Source organism: Musca autumnalis, unplaced genomic scaffold, assembly GCF_047663935.1.
Source record: "Musca autumnalis isolate F117 unplaced genomic scaffold, ASM4766393v1 scaffold_4, whole genome shotgun sequence".
In the NCBI taxonomy this organism is placed as follows: domain Eukaryota; kingdom Metazoa; phylum Arthropoda; class Insecta; order Diptera; family Muscidae; genus Musca; species Musca autumnalis.
The window spans coordinates 242,103,527-242,125,485 of NW_027411977.1; the positions used below are offsets into that span (position 1 = coordinate 242,103,527).

Below are 21,959 nucleotides of genomic sequence, written 5' to 3' on the forward strand. Positions count from 1 at the left end.
TTGACATGGGGGCGTCATTTGAAAGGTTCACTTACCCTGCGTTTACACATGACAATACAGTTGAGTACATGTATTGATTGTCAAAAACCCAAAACTTGCCTGTGTGACGTAGGCGTCCAAACAACTGCAAGAACAGTTGTAGAATTATGAATGAAAATCGTCGATTTCTTTTTGTTTTCTTTTACATATTTGGTCTGTTCCAGAACTCCAAGAATACACTAATTTTTACTAGTTTTTCCGATAACATAACGGAAAAATTGTTATCGTAGTAAAAATAAGTAGCTTCCTGCAGGTTCTGGAACAGACCATGGTTTAATAAGAAAGGTTAGCCAAAGCTTTATGTCAATTTAATTTTTTTCATTCGAGTATGCCTAAAACTTCAAAACAATATAAACAAACTGTGTATGTGTGTGTGGTGTTTGAATAATATGCCAAACAATTTTAAAAACAATCGAATTCAATGATTTTATCATATTCACAACTCGATTATGTGGAGAAAACTTAACTTAAGTACAAGGCCGATATTACTGCCATACAGGAAATACGATGGATTGGGAAAGGCGTCACAACAACACCTTAAGGTGACGCACTGTATTATAGAGGCCATGACGTAAAGCATGAGTTTGGTTGCGGATTCGTAGTTAGTCGGAGACTAAAACATCTGATATCCAACTTCACCCCAGTGAATGAAAGACTTGCTGCAATTCGAGTAAAAGCTAAATTCTTCAACATCAGCTTTATTTGCGCTCATGCTCCCACTGAAGAAAAGGACGAACAGACCAAAGATATATTTTACGAGAGCTTAGAAGAAACATATGACCGTTGCCCTGCCCATGACATTAAAATCATTCTAGGCGATTTTAATGCCAAAATTGGAAAGGAGAATATCATTGGCCCAACAGTCGGGAAATTCAGTCTCCACAGTGAAACATCTGACAATGGTATGAGGCTGATAGCTGCAAAAAAACATGGTAGTTAGCAGTACCAGATTTAATCATCTCGACATTCATAAGGGCACCTGGCTGTCTCCAAATCAAAGAACAAGTAATCAAATTGATCATGTTGTAATAGATGGAAGACATTCATCCAGCATGTTGGATGTACGATCGTTCCGAGGCGCAAACATTGATTCGGACCACTACCTTGTTGCAGCAAAGGTACGTACCCGTCTAAACGTTGCAAAGAAAGCACGAACAGACACAACGCGGAAGTTGGACATCGATAGGCTGCAAACACAACAGATAGCCACAGCATATTCCACTCAACTAGCCCTATTGCTTAACGCGAGCACTCCTTGTCCCGATAACATAACAACACAATGGCAACATATTGCCCACTTCATGCAAACAGCCGCAAAATCCATACTTGGATTCCAGAGACCTCCACAAAGGAATTTATGGTATGAATAGGAGTGTCGTGCTGCTACCGAAGAGAAAAATGCGGCATATAGAGCTACTTTACAATCAGTAGCAACGCGTAGCGCACGAGAGAGATATCGGGAGAAAAGGAGAGAAGAGAAACGTCTTTTCCGCAAGAAAAAGAGAGAAATGGAAAAGCGGGAGTGTGAAAAAATCGAGATGTACAAGAGCCAGAATGAAGTCCGAAAATTCTACCAAAGAGTGAAACATCAAACAGATGGCTTTGGTACAGGCACATCCTCCTGTAGAGACCAGCAAGGTAATCTGGTAACTGATACAGATAGCGTGCTCAGGATATGGAAGGAACATTTCTCCAATCTGCTGGTATCCAATAGTAGCGAAGACGATGATACCACAGATCCAATCCCAGAAGATGGTATAGAAAGTATACCGCCCGGCCAAGATGAGGTAAAACCAGCAATCAACCGGCTGAAGAATAATTAAGCAGTAGGAGCCGATGGCTTACCAGCCGAGCTGTTTAAAACCGGAGGCGACGCGCTGATAAGGTGTATGCATCAGCTAGTTAGCACCATCTGGCAGGAAGAACGAGTACCCGGCGATTGGAACCTGAGCATCCTATGTCCCGTCCACAAGAAAGGAGATAAGACTGTATGCTCCAACTATAGGGGCATAAGTCTTCTCCCTATTGCCTATAAGATAGTGTCAGGGATATTGTGCGAACGACTAAAGCCAATGGTCAACGAAATAATTGGACCATACCAATGTGGCTTTAGACCTGGCAAGTCCACCATTGACCAGATATTTACCCTGCGGCAAATCCTAGAGAAGACCCAAGAGATGCAGATCGACACATTTCACCTTTTTGTCGATTATAAAGCAGCATTCGACAGTCCCCTCCGATCAAAGGTATTCCATGCAATGTCTGAATTTGGTATTCCCGCAAAGCTCATCCGGCTTTGTAAGATGACTCTAACTGATACTAGGTCCTCAGTTAAAATAGGAAAGAACCTCTCCGAAGAATTTTGTACCAAAAGAGGTTTCAGACAAGGAGACAGCCTTTCGTGTGACCTATTCAGCATTTTGCTGGAAAAGGTAATAAGAGATGCAAATGTCAAAAGAAATGGCACAATTTACACCAATAGCCACATGTTACTTGCCTATGCTGATGACATAGACATCATGGGACGATCAGTAAAGGAAGTAACTGATACCTTTAGGAAGGTCGAAGCAGAATCTGCGAAAGTGGGTCTGGCGGTAAACAGCGAAAAGACCAAATTGATGGTGTCGACGCGCAAAGCGTCCATAGAGCTCGGACCAACCGTAGAAGTTGGTACCTATAATTTTGAGGTAGTTAAAGACTTCGTCTACCTCGGCACTGCCATAAACACAACAAACAACATCAGTTGTGAAACAAGAAGAAGAATTGTATTGGCTATGGATTAAGTAAGCAATTTAAAAACAAAGCCACATCTCGTCAAACAAAAATAACTCTATACAAAAGGCTGATACTACCCGTGCTAATGTATGGCTCCGAAGCATGGGTACTTGCGCAAGCAGATAAGGCAGTGCTTGGTGTGTTTGAGAGGAAAATTCTTCGAAAGATCTACGGTCCGATTTGCGTTGACGGTGAATATCGACGTCGTATGAACCACGAGCTATATAAGCTATACAAAGACATGAATATAGTTAAACGTATCGAGATGCAACGATTGCGTTGGCTAAGCCATATCATGAGAATAAGCGATGATGAACCCGCTAAAAAGGCGTATGAATACATGCAACATGGCGGTGCACGCAGAATCGGCAGGCCTAAGCTTCGATGGAACATACAAGTGGATGAAGAAATGAAAAGACGCGGTATTCCAAAAAGTCAAGCGAAAAACAAAGAGGAATGGAGATCTTTTCTTAGTTCGGTCTGTGGAACAAATGTTCTGTAATGGGCCAACTAAGTAAGTAAGTAATAAACGAACTATTAGCCATTATGGGGTCTGTACGATAATACAAAATTTGTACAAATTCTTAAAAATTTTTACTAAATCCTGTTCGATAACAAAATTATCCAGCAAAAGAGAGCGAGTTTGGAGAGACTTTTGTAGTGATCTGTGACTGAGAACATGCAAATTTTTGCTGGGAAAAATTTGTCCCGCAAAAATTTGCAAGTCTGATCAGTTGACTTTTATTCATCTGTTCAATGTAGACAAAACTTTTTTAAGCGGAGTACACACGATCAGTTTTGACTGTCGATTTTTCGAAAATATCGATAAGTGTCAAACTGTCCAGCAACCACAAAATATTTTGTGGTTGCCTGATGACTGATAAAAATGAACGGCTACACTGGCAAGCAACCGATTATTTGAGCAAAACTGACAGTCAAAACTGATCGTGTGTACCCCACTTTAGATTCTAAAGCGGTGCGGATAGGATTAAAGCATTAAATAAGTAAACTGCTATTTTAAAATTTATGCTTTTGTTCACTTTGGTTTAAAATATCAAAAGGAACAAAAACAAATTTCATACATTTTCGGAAACAGCTGATTTACAAGTTTTTGCAAAATGTTGTTCGATAACTTTCTGCAATTATTCTTGCTTGAGAGAGTAAAATTCAATGAGAGGGTTGCTGGAACTGACTGAGTGGTTATTGCTGGGAAAGTTATCATACACACCTAATATAAGCTTCATTCCAGTACATTTTTATACCCTCCACCGTATGATGGGGATATATTAAGTTTGTCATTTCGTTTGTAACTACTCGAAATAATTATTGTAGACCCCACAAACTATATATATTCTTGATCAGCGTGAAATTCTACATCGATATAGCAATGTCCGTCCGTCAGTGGAAATCTAGCGTCCGAACGGATTGACGTAGGTGGATAAAATTTTGGGAAAATCTATTATATGTACGTAGGACTTTTGATATTGAAAGCGGGCTATGTAGGTCCACGTTTTCGTATAGCCCCCCATACAAAATGACGCGTGACGCGTCGTCGTTTTAAGGCATTTTTAAGATATTTGCGCCATTTTACCACCGAATTGATTGTAATTTGATATTTTCTGTCTCCGGAGACAAAAAAAAAATGGTTTATATGGGTCCACGTTTTGGTATAGCCCCCATATAACGCCCCATATAAAGTACGCGTAATTTTAATATATTTTGAATGTATTAATCCTATTTGACAACAGAATCGTTTGTAACTTTGTATTTTGTGTTTCCAGAGGCTAAGAAACATTTCTACCAAAGTTGGTTTATATGGTCCACGTTTTGGTATAGCCCCCATATAACGCCCCATATAAAGTACGCGTCATTTTAATATATTTTGAATGTATTAATCCCATTTGACAACAGAATCGGTTGTAACTTTGTATTTTGTGTCTCCAGAGACCAAAAAACATTCCTACCAAAGTTGGTTTATATGGGTCCACGTTTTGATATAGCCCCCCACAGGACGATCACACCGAGATGGCTGAAATTTGGTATTTAGTCTTCGTTGGGGGTATACAACTTTCCCTCAGAAATTTGTAGGTGTAGGTCCACGCCATCATATAGCCCCCATAGGACGGTGCTTGCTTCCCCAAATGTCAAATTATAAAGGAATGCCAGAGCCTCCTAAAGGGGAACGCAGGCGGATTTGCAAAGAGGCTCTGGCATGGCATATTACTTAGAGGTAGATTTAAATGAAAAAAATCTATAGAACCCTTGTTTTTCTTGAATTCCTAAAACTTCAAAATAAAAGCAACAAGTGTGTTTGTTTACAATGCATTTTTTGAGCATTTTATAAAAAACGCGAAAAATGAATGAATAGTTAAGTTTTCTCCACATAATCGAGTTGTGAATATGATAAACCGATTGTTTCAATGCAAATCTCACCAATTTCTTCCATACAAATGGTCTAAAAACAATTTTAAAAATCATTGAATTCGATTGTTTTTAAAATTGTTTGGCATATTATTCAAACACCACACATACATACACAATTTGTTTATATTGTTTTGAAGTTTTAGGCATACTCGAATGAAAAAATTTAAATTAACATAAAGCTTTGGCTAACCTTTCTTATTAAACCATGGGCTCTGGCATTCCTTTATAATTTGACATTTGGGGAAGCAAGCAAAGTCAGCGACGATTGATTCTGTTCTGGCCTTTAACGCTTTCCTTTCTTGTTAATTAACCCTGCGTTTACTCATGACAGGACAGTTGAGTTCATGTATTGATTGTCAAATACCCAAAACTTGCCTCTGTGACGTAGGCGTAAAGACAACTGCAAAAGTAGTTGTAAAATTATGAATGAAAATCGTCGATTTCTTTTTGTTTACCCAGGTAGTGATGTCACACCAGCTGATCGAATATGAAAAGTCAAAACCCTTTATAAAAAAATATTTTTGTTGTAATTTCCCCAACAGCATAAAGAACATTTTGACATAACATATTGTTACGGAATTAGGTTTAACTAATCTCCGTGTAGACGTTGTTTTATTCCCCAGTACGATTTGTAACAAATAAAACAGGGTTCGTTTTAGATTACGTTTCTACAATGCTTTATTTACTTTATTACACTTATTCAGAACCGACTTTAATTACAAAGCACACAGCAAGTCTCTAGTTAGCACGCAGCTCTTATTTAACCGATCTGTTCAGTTCAACGCTTAAAACACAACTCACTCATGTTGCCGTTCCTACCGCTATTTATATCCAAAATCTCCTTGGTCTAGAATTATCCAGTAATCTGTCAACTTCTCGAATCTGTGCAGCGAACACACAGACGCACATTCCCACTAAGCGAACAACCATACTCACATACATACAAGTAGACCAGCACAGTAATGACGTAATTACAACAACAAACAAATACACGAAATACAAGAAGTAGAAACTAAACGATAATTACATGATTATGGCAAAACAAAATAAAAGCACATTAATGAAAGGTAAAGTAACATCTAGAATAATGAAGAGAGTTCTACATGGTAGTTGTTGTTGCTTAAATAAAGTAACTGCGTAATAAAAACTTTACGTTACAATTCAAATTTTTAAATTAACGGAAATTAAACTAAATTAACTTAAACCTATCAGTTACATTCGTAACATTGCCTCCCGCTTAAGCCTGTTCGTCCCGAATAGGCACAGTTCCCTCTCGGTGGTATGGGCATTGGTAACACTGCCTCCCGCTTAAGCCTGTTCCTCTTGACTAGACGCAATTCTCGTTCCGTAGTGGTGGCAACCGATTTAGATGTACCCTCTACTGCGTCAGCTTTGGTCTTTTGCTCTTCTGGACGACGTTGCCTTCTCTCAAGGAATCGTGACGTTATACCTTCTTTCTTTGTGGTCACCTTCCTAAGTGCCACCTGGTCTTCCTCGGACTTGTCCTTCCTTGCTGTACGGCCGTTTTTCGATGGACCTTTCCTCGACGTACATCTTCGCTTTTTCCTCCTCGTTGCGAGATTTTTCCACTTTCCTACGGGCCATTTGTCGGCGGCTTCCACCTTCAGCGTACGGACATCGACAGCAATCTCGCCGGATTCTGCCTTTGGGCGATGTTTGCTTTTCTCGTTGTAGCCCACATTTATCGGTATTTCCACATTGGACCAAGTCATCACACGGTGCTTTATGTCCAGGTTGATATCGAAGGCAATCATGAAGTCTACGCCAAGTATAACTTCGTCCACAATATCGGCCACTATAAAATCGAAATTTACAGATTTTCTACCCATGCTCAGCCTTTGGTAGGCCTTTCCATGAACCGTTGTAGTCTCGCCTGTGGCCGTCCGCAATTTGACTCCATTTAACGGCAATACCTTCCCTTTTACCAAATCCGGTCTAATAATGGACTTTGCTGCACCGGTGTCCAATGTCAAGGTACGCAATACACCATTGACGAAGCCTTTCACCGTTAAGTTGTGGTTCTTCTGCTGGACTATGGCTATAGAAATTGTGGGACCATCGTTTTCATCCTCTGCCAGCGGCGCCTCGTGATCGACGGAATTCATTTTATTTGATTCACCTGATATCTCTCTTTCCAGATTCTTGGCCACCGGTTGGTCGTCGCTTTTTGAAGGCGGTGAGGTGGATCTGGGCCTTGGTCGTTCCAATATGCATTCTCGTGCAATGTGTCCAGCTTTACGACAGTTATAACAAGTCTTTTTCGTTCTAGCAGCCCCTCGTTTCACACGCATCAGTGCATCTTTCAGCAGGTCGACAACGGTCTGGGAATTGTTGTCCTCAACTTGCAGCCTCCGCACGTTGTAAGCTTTAGGTTTCACCAGCATCTTCGCGGTTTCTTGGGCCAGGGCAAATGACACGGTTTCTGCAAATGTTCCTATCGGTGCCGCATACGTCGCAAATTTTATCTCTGGATCACGAATACCACTTGCAAATGTCTCAATCTTTATGCGGTCCACCAATGGATGTGTCTCTCCTGGATATGCCAACTGCGCCAACCGCTCTATATCAGCCGCAAAGTCTTGTAAGGTCTCATTTGGCTTCTGGACTCTTCCCCTCAGTTCCATTCGGTAGATCTCTTGCTTGTGTTCACTACCGTACTTACGTTCAAGAGCAGCCATTATATCTCCATAGTTGTTCCTAGAATCGGCGGGAATACTCTGTAATACTTCAGCAGCATCACCCTTCAATGCCATAAGGAGTGATACCGCCTTTTCGTTGTCGTTCCAAGAATCTCTAGCAGCCACTGTCTCGAACTGTATTTTGAACACATTGAAAGAGGTAGAGCCGTCCAACACTGGAGGCTTAATTTTTAACGTGTTATGAATAGCTCTCACTGGGCCACCTTTGATTTCCAGTTCCGACATTTTCTTTTCTATGCCAAGAATCTTCTCATCTTGAGGCAGAAATTTCTCGTCAACAGACAAAATCTTTTTATCCAACTCTTTAATTTGTACCTCCACGTTTTCTACTCTCTTTTCAATCACCCTCGTGATGTTCTCGAGTTTCTCGTTAATTGTTCTAGAATTTACCTCTAATTTTTCCTCTAATTTCCTGGAATATTCTTCACTCTTTCTGGAATTTTCTTCCATTTTAGCATCTAATTTCTCCATCATTTTACTGGAATTTTCTTCCATTTTAGCATCTAATTTCTCCATCATTTTGGAATTTTCTTCACTTTTCTTATTCATTTCCTGCATAATCATAGCCAGCATTGATTTCAAATCGTCACCCCTGGCAGCTACCGACGAAACTTCCTCAACGCTGGATTCGTCCTTTGCCGATAACTCGACTTCCTCCTTACCGTCGAACTCATATTCATCGATGTTCATTCCACGGCGCTCGAACTCTTCCAACAAGCGTTTTTGTAGTTCGGCCTTGTTGCCAGTAGAACACAACTCCAACTTACTTAGCTCCTTCTTCAAGTCTTCCACTCGTAGATCCTTAAACTTCATTGTAGGATGATCGTAATCCCACTTCTGACACCAATTGTTACGGAATTAGGTTTAACTAATCTCCGTGTAGACGTTGTTTTATTCCCCAGTACGATTTGTAACAAATAAAACAGGGTTCGTTTTAGATTACGTTTCTACAATGCTTTATTTACTTTATTACACTTATTCAGAACCGACTTTAATTACAAAGCACACAGCAAGTCTCTAGTTAGCACGCAGCTCTTATTTAACCGATCTGTTCAGTTCAACCATAGACTAATTAATGTAGAGACAAAGAATGGCTCTCACCATTTATCTGCGGCGACATAGATGTCGTTTACGCATGTTTATGGTTTGAGTGAAAGCTAATTGTTTCACTCAAACGAAAACTCCTAAAAATATTAACATTTACGAAATATATGCCTATCAAAAAGAGTGGCATAGTTAATTTCATATGTAAAGTACATTTTAAAGTGGCGAAGTTTGCAAACAGAGACCCTAATTGGTTGAAAAACAAATAAATTGTTTTCGAAGTTGAGTCATTTGACTAGCCCCAGTATGGCTTGAGTCAGATGACTAGCCCCAAATCGATTCGTGCGACATCTGGTTGAGAATGAAAAATGAGAGCGTTCGTAGTCTCTACTTAATTAGTCTATGGTTCAACGCTTAAAACACAACTCACTCATGTTGCCGTTCCTACCGCTATTTATATCCAAAATCTCCTTGGTCTAGAATTATCCAGTAATCTGTCAACTTCTCGAATCTGTGCAGCGAACACACAGACGCACATTCCCACTAAGCGAACAACCATACTCACATACATACAAGTAGACCAGCACACTAGTGACGTAATTACAACAACAAACAAATACACGAAATACAAGAAGTAGAAACTAAACGATAATTACATGATTATGGCAAAACAAAATAAAAGCACATTAATGAAAGGTAAAGTAACATCTAGAATAATGAAGAGAGTTCTACATGGTAGTTGTTGTTGCTTAAATAAAGTAACTGCGTAATAAAAACTTTACGTTACAATTCAAATTTTTAAATTAACGGAAATTAAACTAAATTAACTTAAACCTATCAGTTACATTCGTAACAATATTCAAAAGTTTACGATGCCACTACCTGTGTACTTGTGCCATGATTAATAATACCAAAGGAGGTAACTGCCAACAATGAGTTTCACGTACGAATGGCAGCAAAGGAGATGTCAGCAAACATGCTGCTAAATTATACCCATCCAAAATTGTTTAAAGAGAAAGGCATGTTGTGATATTTTTGGGGGTACGGGAAATCAGAAAAAATAATAGCAGATAGAACTACCTTTTGCAGGTTCTGGAGCACAGCTCATAGCCCCCCTCATTTCTCTTGTTTTGAAGACATTTCTTTGTCGTTCCAGTCCACATTTCGGTTGATGGCATTTTTGAAGACTAATTAATGATAAAATTGGAAAATATTACTTAAAAATCTCTTCCAATAAATGAAATATGAAACTCTTAGATAATTTTTATTAACATTTTTATTTAATGTTTAAATTCGTGTTGATAATTCATTGTTTATGCATGAGAAACTTCTTTTTGCCATTACACATTCATAATCCGGAAGACCCTTCTGTAAAGCCGATGCTGTAGATTCGGCGCGTGGTACCGGCGGCGACATAATTAAATGCATCTTTTTACAATGCCTATCAAGACCGTTTTGTGTGGTAAATCTTTGATTACACGTTTCGCAGATATACTCGGTATCTATAGACGAAGGATGTTTATTTCTTATATGTGTCCGAAGACCGCGAGATTCCGAATAACAAGCACCACATATTTCACATTTATGTTTACCAGGTGTTTGAGCTTCAGGGTGCTTCCGGTTGGAATGTACATCAAGACTTTTCTTTGTGGCAAATCTTTGATTACATATTTCGCAGATATACTCGGTATCTATAGACGAAGGATGTTTCTCTCTTATATGTTTATATAGACTTGTTTCGTATTTATAAGAACTACCACATAGTTCACAGGCATTTTTAGTATGTATTAGAATTTCTGGATGCTTCCAGAAAGAATGCTTACCAAGACCTCTTTGCGTGGTAAATCTTTTATTACAGATTTTGCAAATATATTGTGTATCTATAGATGATGGATGTTTAATACTTATATGAAACCGGAGACTTCCAGATTCCCCATAACAACGACCGCATATTTCACATTTATGTTTAGCAGGTATTTGAGTTTCTGGATGCTTCCTGTAAGAATGTTGATCAAGACCGTTTTGTGTGATAAATCTTTGATTACAAATTTTGCAAATATGCTCTGTAACTATAGATGAAGGATGTTTATCTCTTATATGTCTTCGTAGACTTTTTTCGTTTACATAAGAACTATCACATAGTTCACATTTATGTTTGGTAGATGTCTGAGCTACAAGGGAAGATGAAATAACAGATCTTTCTTTATTATCACTACCGCTAACGTCTGTATCACCATTGATCTCAAGGCCTTTGCTATCCTGCTCATCTGTGTGCACATCAATTTCTAATTTGGGTCGGGATATCTGTTGAGTTATTGTAGTAGTTACATGGGTAATAATTTCCGAACGATCATCGGATTTCCATGTGAGTGATGACGGTGAATCCTCTGATAAAAATTCTTCCATTTCTTCCACGTCCTCTTTTTTGATTATATCAATTATTGCCTTATCGACATTCTCTGGTAAAAATTCTTCCATGTTATCCAAGTCTAGTTCATCTTCTTCAACATCATTTCCCATATTTGTAAAATTTTCAAGTTTTGTTGTATTGTAGCTTAGTGTATCATTGTTGGAATTTTCAGTTTTTATACAAAAACTTTCCGACATTTTTACTTACTGCAAATTATTTAGATCTGGCTGTAAAAGAAAAACGAAGATTTCTCATGTAAATAGTTTCAAGTTATTATAAAAACATAGGGTTAGTTTTTGATGAAAACTATATTCTCAGAAAAATCGTCGTCGAACTTTTTTGAGTTTTCGGTTATGAGTTACTTGACCGCGGAAACATTTAGTAATCCTTCGTCAATACCACAGTATATACAGTCCATGATACAATAAGAAGGTAGAAGCAACTGCCGTTTTTGGTAACATAAGATGTCAAAATTTGACATAAATTCAATGCAATTGACACATTATGTTACCAACAGCTGGGCTTCAGCTGGGCTGATAATGCTACCTTCTTATTGTATCATGATACAGTCGGACACTCAGCCCAAACTAGTTAGCCCTGACTATTTAGTTTGCTGTCAAATACATTATTAGGTCTGTCTGGTTACCCTAAAATTTGTAACAATTTGTACCAATTGTAGCTGGAAGTCGATTGGTAACGCAAAAAACCAGCAAAAGAGAGCAATTCGAGAGAGACATTTTGACAGTTCTTTCACTGAGAGTTTGCAAATTCTTGCTGGACAAATTTCTTCTAGCAAACATTTGCAACTCTTCTTCTTCCTGAAAACAATCAATCATCTGTTTTTAATTTTTCGTTGATTTATGTTTGTGAAAATAAAAAACAATTTTATTGCGGAAATAGCAAGTCCAATTGTATTCATTTTTTGTAGAACAAAGGTGCGAGGTGGAAAAATCCATTTTTGGGTCATTTTCTTTTTTTATTTTTAATAAAATACACATTTTTGCTTCCATTGGTTCCTTCATTGGCCGACAAATTGTTCTGTTTTGGCAAGTCAGCTGATTGCTTGCTGGTTTTTGCTGGGAAGGTGTCTGTTTACTTTTTTATAATTTTCTAGCAAAAGAGAATAAAAACTCCTTACTCTCTGAGAAAGTTCTTGCTGGAAAAGTAACCAGACAGACTTATTGCGACATAAAATACAAAGGAAATCAAATCACAATAATGAACAATCTATTTTGTTTGTTGTCAAAAGTTGTAAACAGAACTCTGAATGGCCGACCTTCTGTAGGCCTTGCTACTAGGTTCCATTTTAAACAATATCCTTCTAGATTCGTTATCATGGTTTGAAGTAGGATTTTATCCTCCGCAACTATAACGATATCATCTGCATACAGCAATATTCTAACATGCAGACCCTCAATAGGTGTGCACGATAACTTTCCCAGCAATAATTACTCAGTCAGTTCCAGCAGCCTCTCTCAGTGAATTTTACTCTCTCAAGCAAGAAAAATTGCAGAAAGTTATCGAACAGTATTTTGCAAAAACATGCAAGAAAGTCAGCTGTTTCCGAAAATATTTGAAATTTGATATTTGATATTTTTGATATTTTAAACAAAAAAATAAATTTTGAAATTTGCTGTTTACTTATTTAATGCTTTAATTCTATCCACTACGCTTAAGAATCTAAGAAATTGTTCAATTGTGAAATTTTCTTGGTCAAAAATGTTAAAATTTCGAGTTGTTTACAGTGAGTGAACAGATGATTAAAAGTCAGCTGCGGGAAAAATTTTCCCAGCAAAAATTTGCAAGTTCTCAGTTACAAAACTCTCCAAACTCGCTTTCTTTTGCTGGATAAATTTGTTATCGAACAGCATTCAGTAAAAATTTGTACGAATTTGTACAAATTTTTACTGAATGCTGTTCGATAACAAAATTATCCAGCAAAAGAGAGCGAATTTGTACAAATTTTTGGGTTATCGTACAGACCTAATATCAATACCTCCTTTCAAGAAGTCATGGAGGTCATTTATGTACAGTGCGAAGAGCAGAGGCGACAGCAGACAGCCTTGTTTCACACCCGATACTGTATTGAAATAATCTGATTTTTCTTCCCCCGACCAAACCGCTGACTTGGGGTGTTGATAAATACTTTCAATAACTTTAATGAACTTGAAATTCCTATTTCATGAAGTTTGTAGATTAGTAGACTTCGACTGATGTTATCGAAATGCGACTTTAAAGTCCACGAAGAAATCGTACAAATTCCTTTTCTTTCATACTATTCATGAAAGATATTCCTCTTTAGTTCGAAACTTCGTTAAGGCATCCTTTTTTGTGAATTGGAAATATTATTGAATTCGTAAAGCACTCTTCCACTTCTCTGGTTTCATAAACTCTGTTGTATGAACGGGCTAATTCAATAAGAAAGTCATCAGTGGCATTGATAAAAAAAAAAATCATACGGAACTCCGTTTTCACCCGGTGCCTTCTGTAATTTTACCACACTTAGCATGTGTTTGATTTCCTCAAATGAAATATCCTTATCCAAAAAATTGTCTGTTATGAGCATTGGTGCATATAATATATTTAGTGCAGTCTGTTCAGGGTTTAAAAGATTTGTGAAATATTCTTTGAACGATTCTGCAGATAACGTTTGACTTATTTTAGGTTCCTGATTATTTACTTCTTTACCAGCCTCCACCATTCTTTACCATTTGCAATATTGTTTATTTTTTCATTTATCATGGGACAGTATCTACATTTGCTTGTCTCGCATAATTCTTTATACTTTCTCTTAGCGTTTAAGAAAGCCTGTTTAACTAATTAATGATAAAATTGAAGAACATTACTTAAAAATCTCTTAGAATTAATGAAATATGAAACTCATAGATAATTTTTATTAATATTTTTATTTAATGTTTACATTTGAGTGATTTGATAAAACTAAAGGTAAATCTTTACATTTTACATTGTGGAAATGTTTTTATTATCTCTAGACCTATGTACAGTCATATGAGAATACAATTCGGCCTCGAGCAAACTGCCGAACACTATTTGGAATCAAAATGTTTGAATTCGTTGATATTTATGACAAACTGTTGAAAATTCAGTGTCCATGAATGAGAAATTTCTGTTTGCCATTACAAATTCTGTACCATCATAATCCGTAAGTACCGGCGACATAGTTTAATGCATCTTTTTACAATGCCTATCAAGACATTTTTGTGTGGTAAATCGTTGCTGACATATTTCACATATGTAATCTGCATCTATAGACGAAGGATGTTTATTTCTTATATGTGTCCGGAGACTACGAGATTCCGTATAACAAGTACCACATATTTCACATTTATGTTTACCAAGTGTTTGAGCTTCTGGATGCTTCCGGTTGGAATGTACATCAAGATTTTTCTTTGTGGCAAATCTTTGATTACACATTTCGCAGATATACTCGGTATCTATAGACGAAGGATGTTTCTCTCTTATATGTTTATATAGACTTTGTTCGTGTTTATAAGAACTACCACATAGTTCACAGTCATGTTTAGTATATATCAGAGTTTCTGGATGCTTCCAGAAAAAATGCCTACCAAGACCTTTTTGTGTGGTAAATTTTTGATTACAGATTTTGCACATATTTTCTGTAGCTATAGATGAAGGATGTTTATTACTTATATGTTGCCGGAGTTTTACAGATGTCCCATAACGACGACCACATATTTCACATTTATGTTTAGCAGGTATTTGAGTTTTTGGATGCGTCCAGTAAGAATGCCTATCAAGACCGTTTTGTGTGGTAAATCTTTGATTACAAATTTTGCAAATATACTCTGTAACTATAGATGAAGGATGTTTATCTCTTACATGTTTAAGTAGACTTTTTTCGTTCATATAAGATCTATCACATAGTTCACATTTATATTGGGAATGAACACCTTGATGCTTCCGGTAATAATGCAAACCAAGACGCATTTTTGTTGTAAATCTTTGATTACATATTTCACAGACATATTCTTTATCGGTAGACATTTCTCGACATTTTTCGTTAACATAAGAACTATCACATAGTTCAATTTTATGCTCAGCCTCAGATGTCTCAGCTACACAGGAAGATGAAATAACAGATCTTTCTTTATTATCACTACCGTTAACGTCTGTATCACCATTGATCTCAAGGCCTTTGCTATCCTGCTCATCTGTGTGCACATCAATTATTTCTAATTTTTGTCGGGATATCTGTTGAGTTATTGTAGTAGTTACATAGGTAATAACTTCCGAACGATCATCGGATTTCCATGTGAGTGATGATGGTGAGTCGATGTTGGATGAATTCTCTGGCAAAAATTCTTCCATTTCTTCCACGTCCTCTTTTTTGATTATATCAATTATTGCCTTATCGACATTCTCTGGTAAAAATTCTTCCATGTTATCCAAGTCTAGTTCATCTTCTTCAACATCATTTCCCATATTTGTACAATTTTCAAGTTTTGTTGTATTGTAGCTTAGTGTATCATTGTTGGAATTTTCAGTTTTTATACAAACACTTTGCGACATTTTTTACTTACTACAAATTATTTAGGTCTGGCTGTAAAAGAAAAACGAAGATTTCGTATGTAAATATTTTTAAGTTTTTATAACAAAATAGGGTTAGTTTGGATGGAAACGATATTCTCAAATAAAAATATCCATACAAATATTGTAATTTTTCTCGAAAAATCGTCTTCGAACTTTTTTGAGTTTTCGGGTTTGAGTTAGAGTGTCGAAAATATTCGGTTTTCAATTTCACCAATAATAACAGCTCAGTATTTTAGAATACCATACCCAATATAAATAAAAAATAATTTAAAAAAATTAAGTTTCAGTGTTTTATTTAGAAATGCACTTAAAACTAAAAAATAATTTGTCACTTAGCCTCAATAAATATATTCTTTCTCATGATAGAATCTCTCAAATAAAACGCTTGCATTTAAATTATGAATGGTGGCAAAATTAAACGGCAAGCGTTTTATTTGAGAGATTCTATCATGAGAAAGAATATATTTATTGAGGCTAAATGACAAATTATTTTTTAGTTTTAAGTGCATTTCTAAATAAAACACTGAAACTTAATTTTTTTTAATTATTTTTTATTTTTAACTTTTTAGTAAATACATTTTTTGACCACTGAGAACCCCAAATGCCGAATTACAGTCCATTTGAGCAGAAAACAAAAAAAAAAAAAAACATTGTTCCACAACATCCCATACGGGACAAGGGAGACTTCTCTCATATCAATGAGTGCACCCCGATTCATATTTAGCTCAATGATATGGGACCTACTGTTTATCGCCGAATCCGAACGGCGTGTCTTAAGACACCACTTGTGGAGAAGTTTTTCAAGGCTGAAATACTCAGGAAATGTCGCCAACATTACTGAGGGGTATTTTGCCACCGTTGAAAAATGTTTGATGTTGCCTGGCCGGGGAATCGAACCCCCGACCTTCTGCGTGCAAGGCGGGCGTGCAGACCATTGCACCACGGTGGCACCCCCATTTGAGCAGAATAGCATTAAAATGCTTGAAATTAGGTGGTGCCGTTATATGGAGGCTATATTAAACCTTGACCTACGTCCACAATTTTTAGTGGGGAAGTTCCTGGACTATTGAGAACTCCAAATGCCAAGTTACAGCAAATTCGGGTTAAAAATGAAGACAAAATCCTCAAAATACCTGAATTCGGTTGGTACCGTTATATGGGGGCTATAGAAAAAAATGGACACATATGGTTTTGGTTTCATATTCATGTATTGTCATCTAAATCTGAGAAATGTGCAAAGTTTTAGTTCGATTGGTCATCTGCAACCGCGCTAAAAATCAATTACCAGATTTTAAAAGGGGGTCAGGTTCGACACCGTAAAAACACTGTAAGAATGGACCAATATCAGTTTTGATTTCATATTCATGTATTGTCATCCAAATCTAAAAAGTGTGCAAATTTTAAGTTCGATTGGTCAACCGAAACTGTGTGAAAAATGAGTTACCAGATTTGAAAAGCAAATTAGATAAAGAACTGTAAAACAGTGTAAAAATGGACCAATATTGGTTTTGATTTCATATTCATGTATTGTCATTCACATCTGAAAAGTGTGCAAAGTTTTAGTTCAATTGGTAAACTGCAACTGTGCTAAAAACGAGTTACCAAATTTGAACTATACACACACCAAAGCAAGTTAAATAAAACACTGTAAAAAGAAACAAAAAAAAAATACTTAAACAAATATTGGTCCTGTGGCAATTTAAAAATGTATGTAACAAGGATCCATGACAACCCTGTAAGCAAGAATATGTTAGGCCCATACCTACCCAGCAAAATGTTTGCCTCCAAAGATGCAGTTAAATGATATGTACAAGTGATCTGGATGTGCATCAAATTATGCATTTTCACTGATGATTTTTACAAGAGCGTGACTACTGAAAGATGCACTCCAAAGCACTGCATTTTAACTAACCCTTTGGCACTGCATTTTAACTGACCCTTTGGCATTGCATTTTAACTAACCCTTTTGCACTGCATTTTAACTGACCCTCTGGCACTGCATTTTAACTGACCCTTTGGCATTGCATTTTAACTAACCCTTTGGGGTAGAATAGGAGGCAGTCCAAAGCACGTGTTTGGTACAGGCATTCTGCGGAAATTGTGCAAGCCATTACAAAATATGCCAGAACAAATAAAATGCATTTATTATTTGTGCAAAACAAAAATATTAAGAACTTTATTACATTAACACAAATTATGAAAATTCTCCATTGAATTCAATCGCAAACATGCGTGTTTCCTCCGCTTGGATTTGTTCCAAGCTGAACTGTTTTTGCTTCATTTGCTAAATGGGTTGTCTTCCCATCACCAGTTAAGATTTCGACATGTACTCCAACAGCACTCCATTCGGAAATTTTCTTCTGGTGAGTTGCCGGAAAAATGTTCACAAATTAAATATTATTTAAATATTAAATATTATTTAGTTTGTATTAACAAATGTTTGGACATGTTAACACGCTTATCTCATTTTGGAAAATGAAAGCCGCTGCCTGTAGAGATGTACAATCTGATTTATGTACATATAGGGATCTCTAACAACTGCTAATAAAATGTAGCGAACGGAGTGCCTTTTTCACGACTCCGTTTGGACTGCATCCGGATGCTGTTAAATTGTGAGGAATTGGAGTGCCTTTTTCACGACTCCGTTGAACTGCATCCGGATGTTGTTAAAATGTGACAAGTGGATGTGATTCTTTGGATTGCATCCAAATGCGGTTAAAATGTGAGGACTGGAGTGCCTTTTTCAAGACTCCAGTTGAACTGCATCAAAACATGCCGTGATAGAACTAGTCCACATTGCACTACTTCCAATTTATTTTGCTGGGTATATATGGACGTATACCCAGGGCGTGTGTGGTGAAAAAAGTAGAACGCATACATTCTTATGAGAACTACCCAAATACGTCGAGCGTATACTTTTTGTAAGTTGAAAAAGTTTAACTTTGACAGAACGTTATTGTTTGTATGTGGGTGTGTTTTGTATTTTAAAAACAAAAGCCCAACAAAACATGAAATACAATTCATCATTTGTTGAGTTACCGACAATTGTCGGTAAAATTAAAATGCTTATAATTTCGGTAAATATGCCTTGCTGATACCTTTTCGAACTAAATCAGTCGGTAGCACAGCATTTTGTCGGAAAACTGCAATATTTTTCAAAAACAAAAAAAAAATAAATAATAATAATAAAATATAAAATACAAAGGTAATTTATTTATGAAAATGTGTTTTTTCAGTTTAATAAGAGAAAATATGCTATTCAATTATACTTTTTTTTTAATTTTTCAGTTTTATTTTATGATAAATTCTCTTTTCAAATGGTATCAAAACATAATCAGGGCTATCATGAATAAAAATTCCACGCGGAATTTCACAATTTTTTATTTCCATATTTATGTTCAAAAGGGAATATTTTTGCCGATTCCGCGTGAATATTTCAGAATTAAATGATTCTATTAATTTACAATTTTTAAAAATACAGCTTTTAGAAAAAATTCACATTTTAAAAATTTTTTCCGTGAGGGAAATTCCAAAGGGAATATTCATGAGTGCCCTGAATGACATTGCCGCCTTTTTTTTAAAATATTTTTTTTAAACCATTACGAAATTATAAGGTGGCGTACATGCTTAATTTCGTTGATTTTAATCTACCTCAATACTAATCATGGTACAATAATACAGGTAGCATTATCATGCCAGCTGATTGTAACATAATGTGTCAATTTCATTGAATTGATGTCAAATTTTGACATCTTATGTTGCGAACAATTGCCGATGCGGCTACCTGTGTATTTGTACCATGATACTAATATATCACAGTTGTAACTACCTTATTAGATATGCCTTGCAATGCAATTTTCCCCAATGTGAAACACTGTCAGAGCAAATCAACTGACACACACTCTCAACACCATCCACAAATAGTGGTGGTGTTTTTGACATTTCACATGATTTTTTTTGTAGATTTTTCCTTTATTAAAGGTTGTTATACACAAATATAAAAATACCTTGAATTTGATTTGATGTGAGCTGATGAATATTGTTTAATAACACTTATTTATTGATAACTTATTATTTTTTGTTATATACTTCAACGAAAATTAACACTAAATAACGCGCTGGTACGAATGGTAGCTTTCAAACTATGCTATGTTGTCGTTTTAACAAGAGATCCAAGTTTTGTCAACAAAGCGAGTGAGAGAGAGAAGAGATAACACCAGTGTTGCCGTTTTGGGCATGAAAAATAATTTTTAATTTTTGCCGATGGGCGGCCCAAACCCCCTTTGGACCGTTTTCATGCTAATAATTTTAAACAATATTTTATAAAATATCAAATATTAGTCTTTGGGCTATTATTACATGCTTACTTTTACTATTGGATGGATTTGAAAACGTAAAATAAAGCAATTTTGTGGCATTAAAATATAATTTTCACATTAAAACTTAATGCCGAGAAGGTCCTCCTAGTAGTTTAATTGTCACTTTTAACTTTTAGTTACCCGGGTTTTGAAATATATTTTTCGTGATACTTAACTATTTGGTAAAGATTCATGCATTGTGTTCATAAATAAAAAAGTTCATAATAAATTGGTGGCAACGGAATCATGCCAAGCTAGAGCTTTTTTTGTCTATTTTTGGCATATATTTTACCTATAATTAACAACCTAAAGAATGAATTTCAAGCAGATAGTTCAGGTTTATCCTATTTATATCCGAGTGTCAACTCAAATTGTCCTTTTTTATAAAAAAAAATAAATAAATAAAAAAACAGCATTAATATATTGACATTGACTACAAAAATAAATCGTACCAGCTCAAAACTTCATAAATTTTTGTATTACATTTATGCACTCTTACTTAACAGAAAATGAAAGGTTGAAATAAAATTTGCTGTTTTGGAGTTTTTTATTAAATTACTAGATCAAAATAATAAGATAATAGACTATAAAAGTGATCCAAATACCCCCCTTTATTACAACTCTTCTTTTGTTATAGTTTGGATTTTGCGTACAGATTTATAGCGTTTCGGCTAACTTAAAGCTGAAAGTAATGATTAAAATTCAAGGAGGGCCTTCTTTGTATTAACGTTTAGTGTGAAAATTACACTTTTAATGCATCCAAGTTGGTTTTTTTGCGTTTTCAAATCCATCCAATAGTAAAAGAAACTACTAAATACAATAACTCCTTATAAGGTAACCTCAAACGAAGTTTTGCCTATTATAACAGGTATTACATTTTCCCAGACTTGTAGAATGTGACCCGATTTAATAGTAACAGATTGGAATTTGCTAAGACTCGGTGAAACTGTACTTTCTTTCATCTCAAAGAGCACATCTTATAATACCTTTGGAATTTTTGTTGTTGAAAAATAGTGCATATTCTTGAGGTAAATGGCTATCTGCGAAACCATTTTTTTGTAAAAGCGTTTTGCGGTGCCAACGACAGCTCGAAAACGGATAGGCCGATCATAGTATATTTTTGTAAGCGTTTTAGGAACCTAATAAAACAGAATTAAAAAAATATATATTTTTAAAGAAATGTTGACCTGTCAAAGTCAAAATTTCGATTTTAACGAAAAAAATTGACTGTTTTTGTCAAAAAATTGGGCAAAATAATTGTTTTAATCTGTCTCGCTTAAAGGCAACCTTTTTGTATTTAATAAGCTCACATGAATAATATAATAAGGTCATATGAAGATCGGTCAATTCGTTTTAGAGCTATCGTTGGCACCGACTTCAAAAACGCCGTTTCGAGAAACACGCACTTAAAGTTTATATGCTAAATTCAAATCACAATAAATTGTTGCCTTCCAATCATTACCTCTCAGACATTTTTTGGCGACATATTACCTTTACGTAAAAATAGACAATATTTTTTTTCGATTTTTCTAAAAGTAATAAAAGGTATCTATGAGACATATATATTTTTGTTTTAACTTTTAATGTTGGGCCGTTTTTAGGAATATTTTGGGCCGA

At 36.0% G+C, this 21,959-nt stretch overlaps 4 protein-coding genes across 9 annotated transcripts in view; 1 reads left to right on the forward strand and 3 right to left on the reverse strand.

The window, feature by feature from the left end:
- Positions 1–21,959, forward strand: part of LOC141403759 (uncharacterized) — a 567,712-nt gene that overhangs the window by 315,588 nt on the left and 230,165 nt on the right. The gene's annotated exons all lie outside the window — the stretch shown is intronic.
- LOC141401701 (uncharacterized) lies at positions 32–8,012 on the reverse strand. Its single transcript, XM_073982079.1, has 3 exons — positions 6,939–8,012; positions 100–124; positions 32–36 (listed from the first exon to the last, which is right to left on the reverse strand). The coding sequence occupies exons 1-3, from the start codon at positions 8,010–8,012 to the stop codon at positions 32–34; spliced, it is 1,104 nt and encodes a 367-aa protein (XP_073838180.1).
- LOC141403810 (uncharacterized) lies at positions 10,261–14,345 on the reverse strand. The gene has a single exon (XM_073986793.1). It carries the CDS (start codon positions 11,607–11,609, stop codon positions 10,290–10,292), a length of 1,320 nt encoding a protein of 439 aa, XP_073842894.1. The 5' UTR covers positions 11,610–14,345; the 3' UTR covers positions 10,261–10,289.
- On the reverse strand, positions 14,300–20,166 carry LOC141403805 (uncharacterized). The gene is made up of 2 exons (XM_073986786.1): positions 19,992–20,166; positions 14,300–15,994 (listed from the first exon to the last, which is right to left on the reverse strand). Exon 2 carries the CDS (start codon positions 15,961–15,963, stop codon positions 14,596–14,598), a length of 1,368 nt encoding a protein of 455 aa, XP_073842887.1. The 5' UTR covers positions 15,964–15,994; positions 19,992–20,166; the 3' UTR covers positions 14,300–14,595.